Source organism: Chelonoidis abingdonii, chromosome 14 (assembly GCF_003597395.2).
Source record: "Chelonoidis abingdonii isolate Lonesome George chromosome 14, CheloAbing_2.0, whole genome shotgun sequence".
NCBI classification, from domain to species: domain Eukaryota; kingdom Metazoa; phylum Chordata; order Testudines; family Testudinidae; genus Chelonoidis; species Chelonoidis abingdonii.
In genome coordinates, this window is record NC_133782.1 from 32,207,387 (window position 1) to 32,228,369 (window position 20,983).

General features: G+C 50.9%; 1 protein-coding gene across 1 annotated transcript in view; it reads left to right on the forward strand.

Annotated features, from left to right (window-relative positions):
• LOC116816902 (fer-1-like protein 4) overlaps positions 1-20,983 on the forward strand; it is a 120,903-nt gene that overhangs the window by 50,865 nt on the left and 49,055 nt on the right. Inside the window, exons 20-29 of the mRNA XM_032766535.2 lie at positions 1,179-1,295; positions 5,782-5,934; positions 6,628-6,811; positions 7,706-7,830; positions 8,983-9,117; positions 12,113-12,286; positions 12,597-12,713; positions 14,921-15,082; positions 15,586-15,754; positions 18,246-18,349. Of these exons, the coding sequence (XP_032622426.1) occupies positions 1,179-1,295; positions 5,782-5,934; positions 6,628-6,811; positions 7,706-7,830; positions 8,983-9,117; positions 12,113-12,286; positions 12,597-12,713; positions 14,921-15,082; positions 15,586-15,754; positions 18,246-18,349 (1,440 nt within the window). The remainder of the gene's footprint in view (positions 1-1,178; positions 1,296-5,781; positions 5,935-6,627; positions 6,812-7,705; positions 7,831-8,982; positions 9,118-12,112; positions 12,287-12,596; positions 12,714-14,920; positions 15,083-15,585; positions 15,755-18,245; positions 18,350-20,983) is intronic.

Here is a 20,983-nt window from a genome sequence, read left to right on the forward strand (position 1 = left end):
GCGACCAGAGCTGTGCCCTGTGACCACTCAGCCAGCTGTTAACCCCGCAGGGCACAGGACAGCCCTTGCGAGGACTACAGCAGTGTGCTGTAAATACCCACCCCGCAGCTGGCAAAGGTCTCGGGAAGCATGCCAAGGGGAACGTGAACGCTGACTGCCTCCCGGCTTCTTCACATGCTTGCCCTCACCCTGCCCTCCTGTATGGCCATGGAGAAACCCCTTGCTCACCTTGCACCTGCCCAAGGAGATCCCACTCATCCACTCCCCACCTGCCCAGGGAGGGTTCCCCCTGCCCACCCCAGCCCCTGCTGCTGTGCCCATCATACTGACGTTCTGCAAGCTCTGCTGCCTCAGGAGTCCCCAAACCTTAGTGAAAAATGCAGCCCCCACAGCCTTCAAATACTCATTGCTTTTACATTGTCTTGCCCCACTCAGCCAGGCGTGTGGCTGGGCTGTGTGGGATGGATTCCCCTGCGTGGCTCTGTGTGGGGGTGTGGGTGGGTTGTGTTGGGGCCAGGTTCCCCTGCGTGGCCCAGTGATGGGCTCAGGGACTGATGGACCTCCTGCAGGCATGCCACAAAATCTGCATTACCAGAGGACCTCCCGCAGGCACACTGCCTGACTGCCGTGCTTGGGGTGGCAAAATACATAGAGCTGCGCCTGCTCCCCTGCCCATTGGGAGCCGTGGGGCCCGGTTTCCGGGTGCAGTTCAACGACAGGCTTAGTGGGGGGGAGTGGCTGGGCCATGTGGGGCCAGGTTCCCGGGTGCAGCTCAGCGACGGGCTCTGTGTGGGGGTGTGGCTGGGCCGTGTGGGGCCGGGTTCTCGGATGCGGCTTAGTGACGGGCTCAGTGTGGGGGTGTGGCTGGGCTGTGTGGGGCCGCATTCCAGGGTGTGGCTCAGCCACGGGCTTAGTGTTGCTAATAAATTGCTGGAAGTTGTTAGTGACGTTAATTTCAAGGAGACCCGTCCCCGCTCCTCTCCCCTGCCCGCTGGGAGCCATGGGGCCGGTGAGAGCTGTTCTGCAGATGGACCTACAGGCTTGGGTCCACCCTGCTGAGCACAGCTCCTCAGACAGGCCTAGATATGAGCACATGGCCTCGGGATGCTGGTGTCTCCGGCTTTCTTGGTGGGCGTCAGGCATGCTACAGGCATGTGATGGGTGTGCTTTGTGTTCAGATCCTGTGTGCGAAGCAGGGGCTCCGCGTGAGGAGGCGGCTGACTCGAGCCAACGTGAAGGAGAAAGTGAATGACACAAAGAGAATCCTCGGAAAGCTGCGCTTCCTGGCTAAAGAGGTACAATGTGCGCTGGCTGGGACCCCAGGCACCCCCCACTTCTGGACAGGCAGGAGAGGGTGGCCAGGCCCCCACTGGCTGGGCGAGGGGAGACCAGGCTCTTCTTTTCCCCTACCCCATGGGTGGGTGGGGACTGGGCTCTCTCCCTCTCACTAGGTGGGTGGCCACCCTACTCTGAATTATTTTTTCCGGTTGTAAATACTCCTGTGAGCTTGGGGGTCAGTGCCAGCGAGAGCCAAGGCGGATGGGGCCGCACCTGCTCCCATGAGTAGCTGGACCCTCACCCCGTTTGGGAAGTGTGTAGAGAATGTTAGATTGTATTATCCTGCTCAGCCACTAGGTGGCACCATGTGTCACAGACCTTATTGATGCTCACAAAAGCCATTCCTGGCAGTGCATTAGTGTCTTAAGGTGAACACATCCCTAGTGCACCTCTGGGGGTAGGAAGCTCTGTGGCCTGTCCATATCTGGCACGAGAGCCTGACATGCTAGTAGCAGCCCTGCAACTTGCTCTGCCCAAGTTGTACATGATAGAAGATGATAGAATAAATGGTTCTAAGTGATGGAGAAATAGTGGATCTGCTGTGATTTATGAGCAGAACCTAATGATCCCCAGCCTGTATGTGACATCACTGCTTTCTGTCCCTGCCTGGCCTGGCCTGACACACAGCCAAATCCCAGCCATTTGGCAGCAGCATGCTTGAATGGGGAGACAATGTCCAGTTCTGCTGTCTCTGGGTCTCTCCCCAGGAGGATCCATGTTGAGCACGTTTTGTGTATTCTGAGATTTCATTTAAAACAATCCTGTTTCTTTTTCTGTGCAGAAATTTGAGCCTTTCTATATTCAAAGTTTCCTAATAGTTTAATTTTAATCAGTTTATAAAACTAATTCAGTAAACCGGTGAAAACAGTGTGGATACTCTTAACTGGATTAAAACCAGATCTGCCTCGATGTAGGTCTTAACTGATTGTTTACTGAATTAAGCTAAATTCATATAAACTAGGCTTAATTTGGGTTAAGTTGTCCCTGGTGCATATTGCATGGGTTTAACTCCCTTGGTTTGGAATCGCACGTTCAGTGAGATGGATGCAGCTTTGAACACAGACAAGGCCTACCTCTTTGCAGTGTTAACTAATGAGATGCTGCCCTGTTAATCCAGCCAGTAGAGAGCTGTTCCCAGCCAGCAATGAGATAAAGGCAGGAATTTACCTCCCCCCTTTCCTTACCTCAGTGAGATGTGAACTTCAGCACCTGTCATAGCCATCTAAGTGCTGGCATCAAGCACTGCCTGTCTACCTACTGTGACAAAGTTCCTCCTCTACCTTGGTGGGTCCTGCGCTTATTGGCAGATTTGCTCACCTCAGTGATCTTCCCCTCTGGTCAGGGAACAGCCCAGAGACCATCCCCTCTGGTGGAACCCACAGTCTGGGTCAACTTCTCCCGTGTCTGATCAGGAGTTGGGAGGTTTGGGGAGATCACAGGCCCACACTCTACTCCGGATTCCAGCCCAGGGCCCTGTGGATTGCAGCTGTCTATAGTGCCTCTTGTATAGCTGCATGACAGCTGCATGACAGCTACAACTCCCTGGGCTACTTCCCTATGGCCTCCTCCAAACACCTCTTTATCCTCACCACAGGACTTTCCTCCTGGTGTCTGATAACGCTTGTACTCCTTAGTCCTCCAGCAGCAAACCCTCTCACTCTCAACTCCTTGCACCTCTTGGTCCCAGCTCCTCACACGCACACCACAAACTGAAGTGAGCTCCTTTTTAAACCCAGGTGCCCTGATTAGCCTGCCTTGATTGGCTGCAGGTGTTCTAATCAGCTTGTCTGCCTTAATTGGTTCTAGCAGGTTCCTGATTACTCTAGAGCACCTGATTACTCTGGTCACTCAGGGAACAGAAAACTACTCATCCAGTGACCAGTATATTTGCCCTCTACGAGACTCCTGTACCCCACTGGTCCGGTTGTCTGTCACAGTACAAACGTACTCATTTCTTAAAACCGATGTAATTATTTCTGTGCCGGTTTGTGTGTGGACGCTAATTTCAGAATAAAAGAGGTTAAAGTCAATTTAGTTAAAATTGGTAACAAAACGTTAGCAAAAGGGACTTTAGGTGCTTTTATTCTGAAATTAGTGTCCACACACAAACTGGCGCCAAAATAATTACATCGGTTTTAATTCACACATTTTTTGTTGTTTCATGCAAGGTTGTGCATAGACCACACCGCTGAGGCAACCCTTTAATTGTCTGTTTTTCTTTAAAGTATCCACGGAGGAAAGAACTAGTGTGTCCTCCTTGTGTTTCCCTCTGAGGAGTGAAAAAACCTGGAAGATTTTGTTTGACAGGCTGTGGTTTTTGTGTTAGAATTGTCCATCTCATCTATATTTGCCAGAGGACTCACTGGCCGGCTGGAGAACCATAAAAGGCTGGAACCTGAGCAATTAAGAGGGGGAAGAGGTTTTTCAGTTAGTGTTTAAAAAAGTCTCTGTTCTGTGTTTGTCTCCGTAGTTGCCCTGGTGCCCCACTCTGTGCCTGTGCCATACATTTACAGTACAGTTTTGCACTGCAGCAACTGCACAGGGCACATTGTCTTAACATAACCTTTCTGCTAGGTGGCGTCAGCAGTAACAAGGGCCAGGTTCAATATCTAGGGGTTCCTCTTAACATTGCAGAACAGAACTGTCTTGAGCAGGGACGGCTCCAGGCCCCAGCATGCCAAGCGCATGCTTGGGGCGGCAAGCCGCGCGGGGCACTCTGCCGGCGTCGCGAGGGCAGCAGGCAGGCTTCCTCCGCGGTTTGCCTGTGAAGGGTCCGCTGGTCCCACGGCTTCGGTGGACCTCCCACAGGCGTGTCTGCAGGAGGTCCGCCAAAGCCGCGGGACCAGTGGACCCTCCGCAGGCAAGCCATGGAAGGCAGCCTGCCTGCCGTGCTTGGGGCGGCAAAATTCCTAGAGCCGCCCCTGGTCTCGAGCCCCGACCCAGAAATCTGGGAAAATTAAACACCATCCCTGGGCACTTCTGAAAAACAATACTTCCCCACTTACAAGCACTGAGTCTGAGTATAACAACCCCTCCCCCCCATTCGTTTAGGAAAACATTGCAACAACAATTCAAAAGCATGTAAACCATAAGTAAACACCCACCCCACAGTACGTTGGGCAATGTCCTTTGCCTCAGTTTCCCACCTTGTGCTATGAAAGTCTGATGGACAAAAGTCCCTTTAACACACCACTCCCCTTTCCCTCCGCTGCACACAGTTGGGGTGTGTTCATGTGGGTTTGTCTTCCACTCGTCAAGGGAGGGCCAGTGAGCAATGCCTCTTGGTGCTGCTGCTGTCCCTGCTGCTCACTGCCTCTGTCCACTACTGCCGCTGTTACCTCTTCCGCTGCTTGCTGCCATGTTCTGAGGTTCCACTGCTTAGCCCAGCTACTGGTACTGCCTCTGCCTTGCCTTTCACTGCAGCGCTGGCCCCACACCAGGTCTCAGGCTCAACCCCTAGACAAGCTCATCAGTGATGTCAGCTGTAGTCACCACTGAACAGAAACAAGGCCTCTCATTGAGTCTGATTAACTCCATTTTTAAACACCAGAGAGAACATGTTTTGAGTGGTCTCTAGGATGCTTTAAACAGAGTGTGGAACACCTGTTCTCACCCCCCTCTAACTTTCACTTGGAGTTGGCACCTCTACCCCTGCTTAGCTAGTGATGTTCAAGTTAGGGTGCTCCCGTCAGTCAGGGAAGGCTAACTACAGTTCTTCTGCCTGTTGCTCCTACAATAAGGACTTCCCCTGCATTTTAACCCAAAACAGCCCAAACGGATCACTTTGGCAAAGCAGCTCTGACTGCTGAACATCTAGGCAGAGTGGATGTGTCTGTGCAAATACCATCTGCTCCTGAAGTCTTTTCTCCCAGTTCATCACTAGATGGCAGAGGAGAACTCATCTGACCCTGGCTCACATTAATATAGACATGCCTTGTGTCACAAACACTTGGGAGAAAAGATTCAACGCCCCATTCATCTGAGGGCTCACTCCACTGCTCTGGTCTCCCCAGGAGTCTGTCAGTGAGAATGGAGAAGGCTGGATATTCCAGTACTTTTAATGAAAAAACAAGCAGCAACGCAAGAAATATACGATCCCACGCAAAAATCTTTGCAGGTCACCTTTAAAAACTGCCAGGAAATTAAATGCAAAAACCTAAGTTAGGATGCACATTTTAAATCTCAAAGTCAGGAAATGCAGAAGTGAAGTTCACTAAGCAACATTATCTTTGTATCTTGTATATTGCACTTACTAACAGAAATAAAATGTATTACACAATCAAGAGTTCCAAAAAATGTCCCCTAAAGTTAGGCCCCTAAAGCCACAGTTAAGCTCCTAGCAAGCGAGTTTTGCCATTAACTTTGGTGGAAGCAGGATTGGATCATTTGTATTCCCTCATGGGGACATTCTCTCTGAGATGCCGCATTGTCAATCTCTTCCAGCCCCAGTGCACGCTCCCCGATGTCCTACTCTGGATGTTCAGCAATAATAAGCGAGTGGCATACACAAGAATTCCTGCACAGAATGTCCTCTACTCTGTAGTGGAAGAGGAGAAAGGCAAGGACTGTGCAAAGATCCAGACCGTCTTTTTAAAGGTAGAGATTATGTGAAAAACCTAACCATATTTCTGCTTCTTTCGCTCCATGTTGGTCTCCCTTCCTTCCCCAGCTCTAATTATTGGTTCTGTATCTGAGAAAGAATTTGTAAGACTAGTAAAAACCAAGCAGTCTAATTGCATAGTGAGAATACTGCTCATTTCTATATCAGGTCCAAACAAGTGAGCTCCTGGACTGGATAAAGACTAACTTAGCTTCTCCTCTCACACAGTGGTTGTTTTCATTCAGAAAAAAACCCAGCACAAAGCATATGGAACATTTTGACATGGGAACATTTCATCATTTGCAGAACAGAATGTTTCTGTTTTTGTTTAGAAACTACTTGATTTCAAAATTTCTTTAATATTATAAAAAATGTAAAGTCAGAAGGAAATGTTTTGATTTTATGGAAACAAAATATTTTGATTTTGAAACACATTTTTTAAAAATTATGTTTCATGTGAAATTTTGAAAGTTTTGATTTCCTTCTGGAACATAACATTTTTTTTGAGATTGTGGAATTTCCCAAAAAACAGAAAATGTGGTCTCTGCCCAACTGCCCTTCATACCCACGTGTAAAACTGCAGGCACAGTGATGGTGCACTGCTAATCACTGGCGTGTGATATAGTCACTGCTGGTCTGATGGCCTGTGGCTCTGGATGTGAAGTTAAACTAACATTCTGGGCTCCAAGGTCCCAGGGTCGCGCACCGGAGAGATCTTTGCCAAACTAGAGATCTATATGTGGCTGGGGGTGACCAAGTACGTGAAGAACAGCACTGCAGAACTGCCTGAGGAGTTCAAGCACGTCTATGAGAGTGGCCAGCAGACAGCACGACTCCCAGCACACATGCCACCCAGCCGGCTCAGCAGGGACGGTGAGCAGAGACTGCCCTGATTGCCCTGGTTACTCTACAGTCCCACTGGAGGCTAAAGTGAAAACATATATGAGAGCGGTGAGCTGAGCAAATCTTGCCTGGGCACCTGGATGTGGGCTTCGCCAAGAGGCTTTTTGGCTCGTGGGAATGTGTGTTTGCCACAGCAGCATTTAGAGTCCTGCTGTCTCCTTCTGTACGGATGGCATGGACCTGCTAGCATGGGGGGCAGAGAGAGCACGGCACCTCAGCCTACCATGGACAACCTGTGTCCCTAGGGCAGTGGTTCTCAACCTATTTGCCATTGTGGGCCTCATCCAATGCTATGTCTATGGCTCTGAGGATGTCACATGGGCCACGACTGTGTGCTGATTGGACCGTAAGTGGCCCGCGAGCTGGGGGTTGAGAACCACTGCTGTAGGGTTTAAAGTTCTGGCAGAATGTCACAGGGACACCTCCCACCCCCAGTGAGAATGAGGCACTATGACTTCATAAGCTACTGGAGAGTCATTGACTGGGCTCCGATTTCTAGAGTGTGTGACCTGCTCAAGACCTGTCCAGTAATCCACCGGCTTTGCTGAGACCTGATGCAGCTCTGAGGGGCACATGTTCATAGCAAATCACTCCAGAATTAACCCCGCAAAGACTCTAGAGCACTTGTTGTCACTGGGGACAAAGAAATTAACCAAAAGTGGATTGCCTGGCCCAAGCCATGTTGATATACTGGTCCAAAGCACTTCAGCAGACACCTGTAAAGGTGCTGTCCCCTGCCGTCCTCACCTGCGAGGGCCACCCCTTTTCCCTCTGGATCTGCCTAGAAACTCTCTCCCAAAAGTGCTAAGGGCATAACTACTCTGATCCCATAGCAGCCCAGTGATTTCTGCTTTTTCTTGCCAGACTTCAGTTACTTCCAGCTACGAGCTCACTTGTACCAGGCTCGGGGGATCCTGCCTGCTGATGACAATGGCCTTTCAGACCCATTTGCAAGAGTGGTGTTTTCGACTCAGTGCCAGACCACCAGGGTAAGGTCTCTCTGGTCCCACTACAGCCCATCTCCCTCACCTCAGGAAACTCACCTGTGGACCAAGTCAGTCACTGTTTGCAGTGTTGGAAGCTGGCATCACAGGAGGAGACTTGACTCCAGCTGTGGAGACATTTTCATGCCCTCTGAGTGTTGGGATTTTTCTCTGAGACTTTCCGCATGCTGTTCCCAAGGAATTAGCTCAAATCCAGACTTGTCCCTGAGGGTTTTTTATTGGCATACAGCAGTCCTGTGCTGAGGGGATGGGTGTAAAAAAGCAGACAGAAATCAATCGGATTGTGCACATATTCCAAACCAAAGTGACTCATGCACATTCCATGTTACATTGTATCACACTTTGTAATTGGGTTACTAATTTTGGTAACCAATCCCAGTACAGATCATGAACTGTCCACAAGCTGCTAGTAAGCAAAGCTGTAGATTATCACACATCATTCTTCTTACTCTTTCTTTATCTACCAGCAATGGGATATTTACAAGGCCACTTGTGAATCTGTGGTTTGTCCACTGTTAATCTCTGCTTCCTTTTATTGTTCGTGCCAGCTTGCACTGAGCAGTGTGAATATTTAAGGAATCTTTCTTGACAACAGTTGTATCTGAGGCACACTGGCTAATGCCCAGATCAGCCCCAGGGCTGGCGCTTCCATTTAGGCGACCTAGGCGATCGCCTAGGGCGCCAGGATTTGGGGGAGGGGTGGCACTTTGCCTCCCTCGGCGGCAATTTGGCGGCGGGGGGTCCTTCCGTGCTTTGGGTCTTCGGCGGCAATTCTGCAGCGAGTCCTTCACTCGCTCCGGGACCCGCCTCCGAAGTGCCCCGAAGACCAGGAGCGTGGAAGGACCCCCCTGCCGCAGAATTTGCGCCAATGACCAGGAGCGCGGAAGGACCCCCCCCTAGGGCGCCAAAACCCTGGCGCCGCTCCTGATCAGCCCCCAGAATTCTCTCATCCCCTGCTCTGGAAGACATTGGCCATGCACACACTGCACTGAGTGATGTGTGCATGGGTGCTCTATAGTGCTGCAGTCTCCCCCTCCCCCTTTCCACTGCTTCCTTAAAGGGCCATTGTAAGTATGAACTTGACTAATTTCAAGAGACTCTGCTGAGTTCTATTTATCCTGATCGCTACCCATGCAGACCTTGGAGGAAACCCTGAGCCCGTTGTGGAATGAGCTACTTTTATATGATCAGCTGATTATTGATGGGAGGAGAGAGGATTTGAAGACCGAGACCCCAGTTGTTGTCATCAATATCTTTGACCATAATAAATTTGTAAGTATAACAGAATGACCCTGGCCCTCTATGTTCATAAGCTCAGTGTGTGCAGGAGTCTGGGGAAAGCTAAGGGAATATCTGTCCAGATACAGGACGTCATATGAACGACTGCACCAATTTGCTCTGCCTCCGCTCCTGTGATTAGATCTTACCTATACCAGCAGCTCGAAGCTGCAGAGAGGTTGGAGTTGCCAGGAGTGGCTCCCTGGGGAAGACTTTGACAAGCTTCCTGTTATCAGTCTGCTCTGGTGGTGCCAAACAGTGGAGTTGTGTGTGATGAGTGAAGCCTGTCGAGCTGGCGCCGGCCTGGGGAAGTGAGATGCTCTTAGAGGAGAGGATGGTTCACATGCAAACACTGAGCTGGATTCTGGTTTGCAGTCTGGAAAGCAGCCAGACCTGCCAAGCTGCGAACTCCACTGTGTGGCAGAGTTCTAAGTCAGTGCCCAGCCAGGCCACTGCACTCCCCCAGCTCAGCCCGGGCACAGGAGATGTGGCAGGGGCTTGCTGTGGTCCAGAGTCCCAAAGGTGGAAGTCAGGGCAGGTCTTTAACAGTCTTACCTCACTCAGTGTCAGCCTCCTGACTGCCTCAGCTTCCTCCTTCCTTAGCCAAACCACCTCAGCTGGTGCTTTAAGTTACTCCTCCATCTGGGGCCTGCATTATTAACCTAACGAGAGCAGTTTAACTCTGAGCTAGACTCTCAGCCACCTTCCCCAGGCTTCCCAGCTCACTAGGCCCAGCCTGGGTGCCACAGTCCATTTGGTTCCTCTGGGCTCATAATTCCCTTGGAAGGTTTTTGCTGTTGCGGCTCACCGCAGGTAGCTGCAGCCAGGCCTCTCCCTCTGGCTGGTAGGGGCGGCCTCTTTCCCAGCCCTCAGTGACCCTTGTATCAGATCCGGCCAGGCCTTCTGGTTCCCAGCCCCGATCTCCCATCTCTGAGAGAACAGGCCCCCTCACAAGTAGCCTTGTCCTGGGCTACCATGACACGCTCCCCGGTCACCTGGCCCAAGCCCAAACATATGGGCACCCAACTTAAGGGGATCACTGGACACAGGTGGGGCTGATCCGAGCACCCTGTTCAGGCCCAGCCATCCTGTGACAAGCTCTGAGCGTGCTCCAGCCTGTGCTGTGGTCAGCTGATACAGACCTGCCCTGATATCTGGTTTGGTGCAACCACGAAGCTGGGCTATTTTTCACTTCCAGACTCAAGTGAAGGTGTCGCAGTCTATCAATGTGACTATCAGACTGAACCGTAGTATTATCATGCTAATATGTGTTTCCCACCATTCGTAGCTTCCTCCGCTGGTGCCAAAGCCCAGCTGTCCCCACCCAGTTGCCAAAACCTCCTGGAGAGCTTGATGCAGTGCAGTTATGGGTCTTCACTACTGAGTGCAGCAGCACAATGAAAACTGAAAATGTACAGGCCTTGTAAAATAAACTGAACTGAATATCAAATTCAATCCTATTACAGTCCCAAAAAACTGTTAACATTAATGGTGTTAGAGTTGCAAAGTCCAGCTCTTGAAAGCTAGGAAGTGCCAAAACTGGCAACCTGCATTTTGATATGGTCTTTCATTACATGATCACCCACTGGCTTTTTCACAGGACCTTTGTGTCACGCAGTGCACAGGGTGGACGGTGCTCAGGGAATGAGTCGGGGTGTGTAGCAAAGGAGGCTGTTGTCTGTAGGCTGTGCCTCATTCACATTAGAAGTTGAAAGGTGTATAGGAATGAGGCAGTGGATTGCAGGAAGAAAGGCTGTTGAATGGATTCCATCCTTGTCTTTTCCACTGTCTTTGTGTGATGTTGGTGTGTGTTCCTCGTTTTGAGGGTGTCCAGCTTGAGACACTTGAGGCTCAATATGCAGAAGTGCTGAGCACTCACAGCTGCAGCTGAACTCATTGGGGGAAGTAGATGCTCAGCACATCCGGAAGTAAGGAATTGTGGCTGAATGGATGAGCAAAGAGCTGGGCGTCAGGTGGCCCTGAGTTCTGGTCTTGGTTCTGCCACTGATTCTCTGTGTGGCCTTGGCAAGTCACTTTGTCTTCCTGGCGCAGTTTCCCAACTGTAAAATTGGCCACACTGAATAATGAGGATAGAAGGAGAAACTAAACAGGTTCCTGAGCACTGTCCAGCCTGTGCTCGGAATAGGACGTGGGACATGTGGTAGAAATAGCATGTGCTCACGTAACAGAAGCCTGTCTAATAATAATGCAAACACACAAGGGGACTGAATTATGGTGGCCAGTTCTATCATTTCCTAACTTTTGAGGGCTGGACTTTGCAACTTAAATACTCTTAATTTAACATTTTTTGTATGTAATAATATACATAGATGCACGCATTGCCTTACACGCACTGTTTTAATTCTCAATAGTAGTCATAGGGTTTATTATGTACAGACCACCCTAGATATACAGATAATTTACAAGCAAGGCGACAAGGCCCATACTGGAAATAACTTGAAGTCTAACTCCGGTAGATACAGGGCATGCAGTGATTATTGAAATGCAGGAAGGCAATGCTGCATTGTCAGTGAGAGGAAGGGTGCAATACAGAACAGTTGCCCTGTTCTGTATTGCACCCATTTCTGTGGTATCTGGTTGCATTTTCCACAGTTCAGATTGGGCCATTAGCATTACAGATAAGAAGAGCCAATCCCTATGCTCTCCTGAAGCCCTCGCCTATAAAGATGAGAAGAGGAAGACTGGGCTGGTCAGCTAAGTGTCTAGGGTTTGATGGTTCTGTCAGTGGAAAGCTAAGGAAGGAAGGTGTGGTTTGATCCCTTTCTGAATGTGATCCCTGTTGTGAGCTCCCTGCAGCAGTTTGCTGCAGCAGTGCATGGTGGTCAGAGACGGGGAAAGAGTCGTTCCAGTGACTTTGCAGAACTTACACCTGGTGGGGATTCAGCCCGTTCTGGCATGTTGTACTGGGACCTGATACGCTGTGAGAATGCTGAAGCCGTATCCAATGGCAGATCCTTCTTGTCTGTAGGGTTCTCCAGAATTTCTTGGCCGGGCCTTTGCTACTCCACAGGTGAAGCTGGTGGATGAACCATACTGCAAACCTGCCTTGCAGTTTTTTGACATTTACAAAGGAGCCAAAGCAGCTGGGGAATTAATTGCTACCTTTGAGCTGATTGAGCTGGATTACAGTGGCTACTTGGAGGTAACTGGCTTCTCTGGGGTAGCAGTGTGGTAAGAGGTGCATGGCAGCTCCTTCCAGTTGCTCCTGCTATCTCGACTTGGTAGATTAACACCTGTGGCATGATGCTGGGCTCCCTGCACTAGCCACATCCTCAAGCAGAGAGGAGCACTCCCATTGCAGGCAGGCCCCCAGTATCAGTGGGCAGCAGTGAAGGAGGAGGACAAAACTGGAGATGGGAGAGAGGAGTGGGTGGGTGGGTGAGGGGATGTTGTGGGGCAGGAGAGACAAGCTCCTTAATTTCTGTGTGGCCTGGCCATTTCCATCTGTCCAGCCTTCAGTGCCCAAAGATGTGGAACCCAAGGAGCCAGACTTCCTGGAGGACCCCCGTTCTGGACGCTTCATTATCCCAGAGGGAATCCGGCCCATCCTCAAAGAATTCCGCATAGAGGTGCTGTGGCTTTCAGTAGAGTTCTGAGCATCTGAGCAGAGTTTCCTCTGACTGGTACCAATGCAGTGACTTTATTGCAGGGGTTTGGGGAAGGGCCTGGCACTCAAACATGCCTATGCTGCCTCCTCTCGCCAGGGACTGTTGCAGGCCAGAAGTGAGTGTGGCTTGGAACTGGGGCGACATCTACCCACCAGCCCTATCACATTTCAGGGTGAAATCCGGGCTGGAGAGGGGCTGTCACCACCTGTACTGCAATGTGGGGTGCCTCACAATGTTTTGCTGCTGTATCTCCCACCCTGGGCCCACCACAAACAGCCAGAGAGCATGCAGGTCATCCCTTGAGTGTCTGTGATAGCAGCAGCCTGCCAGCAACACTCCACCAGCCTGGGTTTCCACTTGCTGTGTGACCCCAATACACTTTCAGTCCTGGCCTTTCCCCAAATGTATGTTCTGCACTGTCCAGCCCCCTCCTCGGCAGTCCAGATTTTGGAGGTCCCTTGAACCTTGTAAGGGGTCAATGTACAACAGTTTGCTTCCTTAAATGAAGTTACCAAACAATTTAGTTTAAACACACTACTAGATTAGTTTTGATTAGAGAAGACTAGAACGAGTTTACTTAACTACAAGGAGAGAGATTTTTAAGTGAGTACAAGTATAAGGTGTGGAAGTCAGAAATGTTCAGGGCTGCTTGGGGGTGGGGGAGGGGGCAAGTGGGGCAATTTGCCCCAGCCCCCTAGGGCCCCCATGAGAATATAGTATTCTATAGTATTGCAACTTTTTTTAATGGAAGGGGCCACCGAAATTGCTTTGCCCTGGGCCCCCCGAATCCTCTGGGCAGCCCTGGAAATGTTTACAAAAGACATAAAGATAAAGCGCTTTCTAGTAACTAAAACTTAACAAATAGACTTGGTTCAAGGTGAAATCCTTACCACATGTTCCCAGCATGAGGGCTGGCCAAATTCTGAGGTCAGGACCCCTCCCAAAGTCCAAAGGCTGGTTCCTTGATCTTCCCAGGTGAAAGAGAAAGAGAGAACGAGAGAAAAAAAACCTACCAGGTTTTTACTCCCACCCTTTGCAATGCATTTTCCTGAGCGTCACTAGATAAAGTCCTTCCAGCTGTGAGAATGAAGACACGGGGGTCTCATGGTGAAACAGCTTCCATGTTGTTTGTTAAAGTGCAGATCGATTTGTTCCTGCCCCACTTCACTGCCAAAGACTGGCCATGTGACCGGTGATGGTCAATCAACTTTGACGACACCTGGCTGGAGGTGTCAGCTTGTCCTTTGTCTTCGAGAAACTTGTTAGCCCGTCCCCAGGCTTGTCTGCTGAACGCATGTCGGTCACAACTTTAACTTGACTTGTCATGTTACTATATGCGTTTCACCAGTTTATTATTGACGAGAGAGTTACACTGCTACCTCGATATAACGCCACCCAATATAACATGAATTCGGATATAATGCGTCAAAGCAATGCTCTGGGGAGGGGGGCGGGGGGCTGCATGCTCTGGCATATCAAAGCAAGTTCAATATAAAACGGTTTCACCGATAACGCAGTAAGATTTTTTGACTCCCAAGGACAGCGTTCTATCGAGGTAGAGCTGTATTAGTTTTCAAATGCTATCTCACAAAGTGTATTTTGTATAGAGACAATCACAGTGGGGTATAGGATGTGTATACAGGAGTGCGTTGGGTCACAAGCTCCCATTACATCCAGCATCTCACATGGGAAGTGCCCCATGCTGTTCGATTAACTCCCGATCAGACTGAACAGAGGAGCCTAGCCTGGCTGCGAGACAGCACGTCGGCTCTCTCTCCTCTGCCCCCAAAGTGCTCTGCTGAGCCTGCCCACCTCCACTCCGGCACATTCATTTGCCGTTGATGATGTTTCTAGTGTTTTCCTCCTGGGAGCATCTGGGTGGGTGAGAAGAAGCCCTCACTCCTCCTGTGTTGGAAAGAGGGGTCCGAGTGCCAGGGACATGGGACGGATTAGCAATGGGGCGAGGAGCTGGTGGTGATGCTGGTTACCTGTGGGGATGAGGGACAGTCTGGCAGCTGGACAGGGTGTGGTGAGATGAGCACTGGGATTAGGTGAGTGGATTGGGGATGATTGTCCCTCTTGGGGGTGAAGGATTGGCGGCTGGGAAGGCATGTGTGAAGAGTGCTGAGTGCCTAGAGCAGCTGACGTGCTTGGCTCCTGCTGTTCAGATCCTGTTCTGGGGCCTGCGAGACTTGAAGCGAGTGAACCTGTTTGAGGTAGATCAGCCCCAGGTGATCATCGAATGTGCCGGGAAGAAAGTGGAATCGGAAGTGATCGTGTCATACAAAGAGAACCCCAACTTCAATGAGCTGGTCAAATACATCAACGTGGTAAGCAGGGAGCAGTGCTCACTGCCAGGGCCTGGGCTGCAGTGCTGACTCCCAGAGCTAGTGGGGGTGGGGGCAGAGGCTTAGGGAGCAGGGAAGAGGCAGAGTTTTCAAGGCCCGTGTTTCTGGAGAATGGGCACATACCTGCAGACTGGGTTCAGCCCCAGCTGGGTTCTCCCGCTGGGGAACTGGGACCCATTAAAGACCAACTGCTGATGGGAAAGAACGCTCCATGGCATGAATCCATTCAGCCCGCATCAGCGGTTGCCTGCTGGCCAGGCATGGGCAGGGCTCTAGTTCAGAACTGAGGTGCTGGGTCCCAGCACTGGCTGGTGCTGTCAGGATATACCTGCATAGGGAACATCAGGGCCACTATGCTAGGGGCTCACCCGGGTGCAGCCCTTATCTGCCACCTGGACACATGGGTGAGCTATAAGCCAAGCTCTGAGCTGTCTGCAGGACCCTCCCCTGCAGCCCTGGTGACAATGTGAGAGGCTCTTTTGCAGGAGCTCCCGGAGCAGGTGTACCTGCACCCACCCCTAAGCATCTTTGTAGTGGAGCAGCGAGCTTTTGGGCGCACCGTGCTGGTGGGGACCCACGTGGTGTCCCATATCATGAAATTCTCTCCCAGAGAGATGGAGGAGCTGGAGGAGGGGCCAGAAAATCCACCCAAAGGTGAGTTTCCTGGTTTGAACTGTGCTCTGCACCCCCTCACATGGCAGGGTGGCACGGGGGTTTCCACTGCCAAGTGCTGCGGGGAGGAAAGGGACTGTCCTGGCATGCAGCACAAGTGCAGTGTTTTCTGCAAGGCTGGCATGTCCCCACTGTCTCTCAACTCGCCGGGGCAGTGCAGCAGAGGTGCAATTAGACACCCCTCGGCTAACTCAGGCAGGGCAGATCTGATGGTCTCCAGTGTCTTGCTGTGAGGCTGTGGACTGTCTGTAGTGCTGGCCTGAAGGGGCTGCTGACTGAATTCCTGCAGGGATAACGCCTCACACCCTCAGACAAGGCAATTAACCTGTGGTGGGGCTCAGCGAAGTCCCCTTTGGGGCTAGGGATCATGTTGTGGTGTGAAGCAGAGAAGCTTCCTGCTGTGCTCTCCTGCATCTCCCAGGTGCGCACACAACATGGAAGCTATTGAAACGAGCGGTATTCAGAAAAACCAGTCCCATGCAGCCTACTGGGGATGAAGTACAGCATGGGGTGGGTACAGCAGGCCTGTGGGGACAGGGTCACGCAGGGTGACACGATGTGGGAGGGGGTGGGCGGTAATGCAGGCTGTGAGGGCAGGGTCATGCAGGGTGATACAGTGTGGGGGGGGATGGGGGTGTTATACAGGCCTGTGGGGGCAGGGTCACGCAGAGTGACATGGTGCAATGAAAGGTAATGCAGGCTCTGGGGGCAGGTCACTCAGGGTAACACAGTGTGGGCGGGTTATGGATGCCTGTGAGGGCAGGTCATGCAGGGTAACATGGTGCGGGGGGGTAAGAGGGGGTTATGCCGGCCCGTGGGGGCAAGGTCACGCAGGGTAACACGGTGCAGTGGGGGTAATACAGGCCCATGGGGGCACGGTCATGCAGGGTAATGCAGTGCAGTGGGGGTAATGCCAACCCGTAGGGGCAGGTTCACGCAGGGTGACACTGTGCGGTGGGGTGTTATTCCGGTCCATGGAGGCAGGATCATGCAGGGTAACATGGTGCAGTGGGGGGTAATGCTGGCCTGTGGAGGCAGGGTCACACAGGGTGACACTGTGTGGTGGGGGGTAATTCCAGTCCATGGGGACAGGGTCACCCAGGGTAACATGGTGCGGTGGGGGATAATGCAGGCTCATGGGGGCAGGGTCACACAGTGTAACACAGTGCGGTGGGGGATAATGCAGACCCTTGGGGGAAGGGTCACGCAGGGTAACACGGTGCGGTGGGGGGTAATGCCGACCCCTGGGGGCAGGGTCATGCAGGGTAACACGGTGTGATGGAAGGTAATGCCGGCCCATGGGGACAGGGTCACGGAGGGTAACACGGTGCAGGATAATGCAGGCCCATGGGGGCAGGGTCACACAGGGTAACACAGTGCAGTGGGGGGTAATGCTGGCCTGTGGGGGCAGGGTCACACAGGGTAACATGGTGCAGTGGGGAGTAATGCCGGCACGTGGGGGCAGGGTCACGCAGGGTAACATGGTGCGGTGGAGGGTAATGCCGGCCCTTGGGGGCAGAGTCACGCAGGGTAACACAGTGCAGTGGGGGGTAATGTCAGCCCATGTGAGCAGTGTCACGCAGAGTAACATAGTGCGGTGGGGGATAAAGCAGGCCCGTGGGGGCAGGGTCACTCAGGGTAACATGGTGCGGTGGGGGGTAATGCTGGCCCATGGGGGCAGAGTCATGCAGGGTAACATAGGGTGGTGGAAGGTAATGCCGGCCCATGGGGGCAGGGTAATGGAGGGTAACACAGTGTGCTGGAAGGTAATGCTGGCATGCAGCAGTGGAGTCAAGGCTGCACAGACCATTGTGATTGTCTAGTCTGACCTGCATAGCACAGGCCAGAGAATCCCCCTCGGTAATGGCATCTCCTGCAGGCAAGTTCCTGCTCTGGTCAGAGGAGTGACCCAATCGTATGGTAGGGCCTCTGTTCCTCTGCATTGACCTAAGCCTGCCATCTGAGTTGTCTGGAGCAGGCTTTATCTCCTTGCTTGGCTGCCTCTGGCTCAAGGCAAGCGAAGTGTCCAGAGCGCCTTTTCCCATTTGCCCTCCTGTGTGTGAGAACTCTGGGTGGGGTTTAGGACTCAGAGCAGATCTCTGTTGGCAGATATTTGCTAAGAATTTCTGGGCCAGACCTCTCATTCCCAAGATCCAACTGTGGGACACAGTGTGAGGAGCACCAGGGAATGTGAAAGGCAGCAGAATCCCACCCTGCTGTGCGAATGACTCCTGCAGCTTTTCAAGGACGCCTTTCTGGTGTCAAATTTCAGACTGAAAGTGGGTGGGGGTAATGTAGGTAACTTGGAGATTACAGGAATGGCTTCCCTTGCACTGAGGTGCACCTGAGAGGTACGTCTGTGCCCTTGGCTCAGCTGCCATTTGTAATTGGTAATGAGACCTTGGAAGATTCGACAATGAATGAATGAATGATTTTCCTGTTGGAATACATAGTCTCCATCTTTCTCACTCAGCACGGAAAGCCTCTGCTCGACCCAACATCTCCCAGACGGTGATCAACATTGGCCTGACCGCTAGCGACATGGGCAGCAGAGCCAACCCCCTGAATCTGGTGAAGGTGAGTGCGGTGTCATGTTGACAGTAACCTTCACGTTACTATTTGAATGGAGATGCTGCTTGCCCGAAGTACCCTCTCTGGCTTTGACTTGGATCCTATCCCTAGGTTGTACCCAAGAATAGTACCAGCTCAGAAGTGACAGTTACCTTCCCTGTTTCAGTGCCGCCTAGCAGATCATAGGCAGCATAATTCACTTTCCGGTATAAGCCTGATTTTGACTGACTACCCCTCTAATTTCCTCACCTCCCCGCCCGTTGTTTCTGCGTGAAATGGCACTTGTCTGCACTGTAGAGAGAGAATATGTGGGGAGGAGATGTTGAGGTTAATCCGATGAGAGGTTTCTGGGATATGAGACATGCAAAAAATTAGTTGCATTTCACTTTCTGAAAAATTCTTCTAGTGTTTATAAAGTCGTAAATGCCATCTCATTAATGGCTAAGCCTGGAAACGTCTGAGCTGGTCATTCAGTTGCCCTGGATGACAGTTACTGCAGACAAGCATGGGTGCAACATATCAGAATAATTTTTGACAGATTTGTATACATCTGAGCACTCAGTCAGGTTCCAGCAGAGTTTCCGAGCTTCCCTGTGTGTTATAAGAATTGGCTCGGAAGATGCAGCCTGTGGAAGCTCTAAACTCCATCAGTATCACCAGTCTGAATCTGGCAGGTCACGGGCTCCCATAGCTGAACACAATTTCATCAAGCAGGCTAAATACTCCACTGTGGAGTGTTTTATTTGAAAATGTGATTTTCACTGACTCACATATGTCACTTCCCATCACACCAATAATTCTTGCAGAGTATAGTTTCTGTATCAGAAAAGAATCTACACCATGTTCCTACATGTCATATTAGAGATGCCAAATGTCTACATTCAGGTGCGAGTGGCGGGGGCTTGCAACCTGAATCCCAGGATCCCAATCAGAATTGTACAGCTCTGGCCCATATCTAGTTAAGACGTAAATAACTTTTCACAAGCTTATCAGTATGTTAAAACAATGCCACTGGGAGGGTTTAATTAGAATAAAACAAAAGCTGTTGGAAAATGTAGAAATTCAGTGCTAAGATTCAGGCTAAAAAAGCAATGCATTGAAGTCAGGAAATTCATAGCTGGGCTTCCACAAACAGCTTTTGCTCTGACCCATCTGAATAGCCACCTTTTGCCTCCCACCAGCAGTCTCCCTGCCCCATCTCTTACAGCCATGTGGCACCATGACCTCTGTCACATTCCAATACAAACCAGGGTGCCTGGACTACCAAACTGGAACTACTGGAATGATGTCAGGATTGGAGTTACATTGTTATTTATAGAGCGCCCAAAGTAAACAAGGTGCTTTACAGACAAGGGATTTTGGCCCTGCTTTGTACTGAAAACATCATCAACTACCATATTGTAGAAATCCTCTTCATACATGGCCCTAGGACCCCAAACACAGACCCCCCTTTATTTGAACAAAAACTGCACTGACGTTCATCCTCCATTCTGCTATGTCCACCCTTCAAGATGCATCTTGGGCTTGGCTCAGCTGGAAGGACGCATCCTGGTAGAACATACCTTGACTAACACAATGCGTCAGACTGCGTAGATGAGACTTGTGTGTCAAATTGTGTTAGCTGATTGTGGGTTACCAGTTAGTTAACCTTTGTTCTAACTAGATGGCTTTTCCCACTTTAGACAAGCCCCCTGAGTGGCCTTTCCAAATATTTGTAACTCTCTGATGTGACTCAGTTGCTGCCTCCTAGTGAACAAGAGCACAGGGTCAGAGTTAAGGGTGTTTGGACAACTTTGCCATTGCATTTCCTGATTTTCACGCTCTTTTTTCAGTAATGACAGCATCCCCGTAAACATTGTAGAATTTCTAACCTCACCAAGATTTTTGATCACAGTATTTGGAATCACTTCTAGGGCATCTCACTTCCAGTGGGCTGGATTTTCCTAGGACTTTGTGCGGTAGCATGGAGGTAGCAATCCAGACCAGTGAGGGATTGTGTCCCCGCCTGTCTTGGAACCCTGAATGCCTTAAAATGCTCGGCTGCTGTAGTTCCCTTGTTTGGATGCTCCCAGCCAGCATACAAGCATGCTCTGAGTGTCGGTGTGACCAGTCATCCTGGACCAGCAGGTCTGACTCCAGCAGCCTGCTTGCTACACCACAGCCACACTCTGGCCACCACAGGTCTTGGTTACATCTGGCAAGGTGACCCCTACTCCCCCTGTTCTGAATTTTCCCCAAACCACATGTTGTTCTTAGAGTGATGGTTCCTATTGTATTCCACTGTGGGTTCTGAATGCGCAGCATGCCTCCAGAGTAATGTCTCTGGTCCATGCATGCACCCAGGCTTGCCTCGTGCTTCCACCTGAGGTGATAAATGGAGCATTTTAAAGCATTCAGGGTTCCAGGACAGGCAGTGACGCAACCCCTCTTCAGTTCCTTCTCAGCACTGCATGGTCTGGGTTGGAACCTCCAGTGTCCTCATCTCTGATGCCATTCTAAATAAACAGTTGTAAATCATTTTATTAATTCTTCTTCGAGTGATTACTCATGTTGATTCCAAGTAAGTGTGTGCGCGCCGCGTGCACAGTCATCAGAAGGTTTTTCCCCTAGCGGTATCCATTGGATCGACTGTGGAGCCCT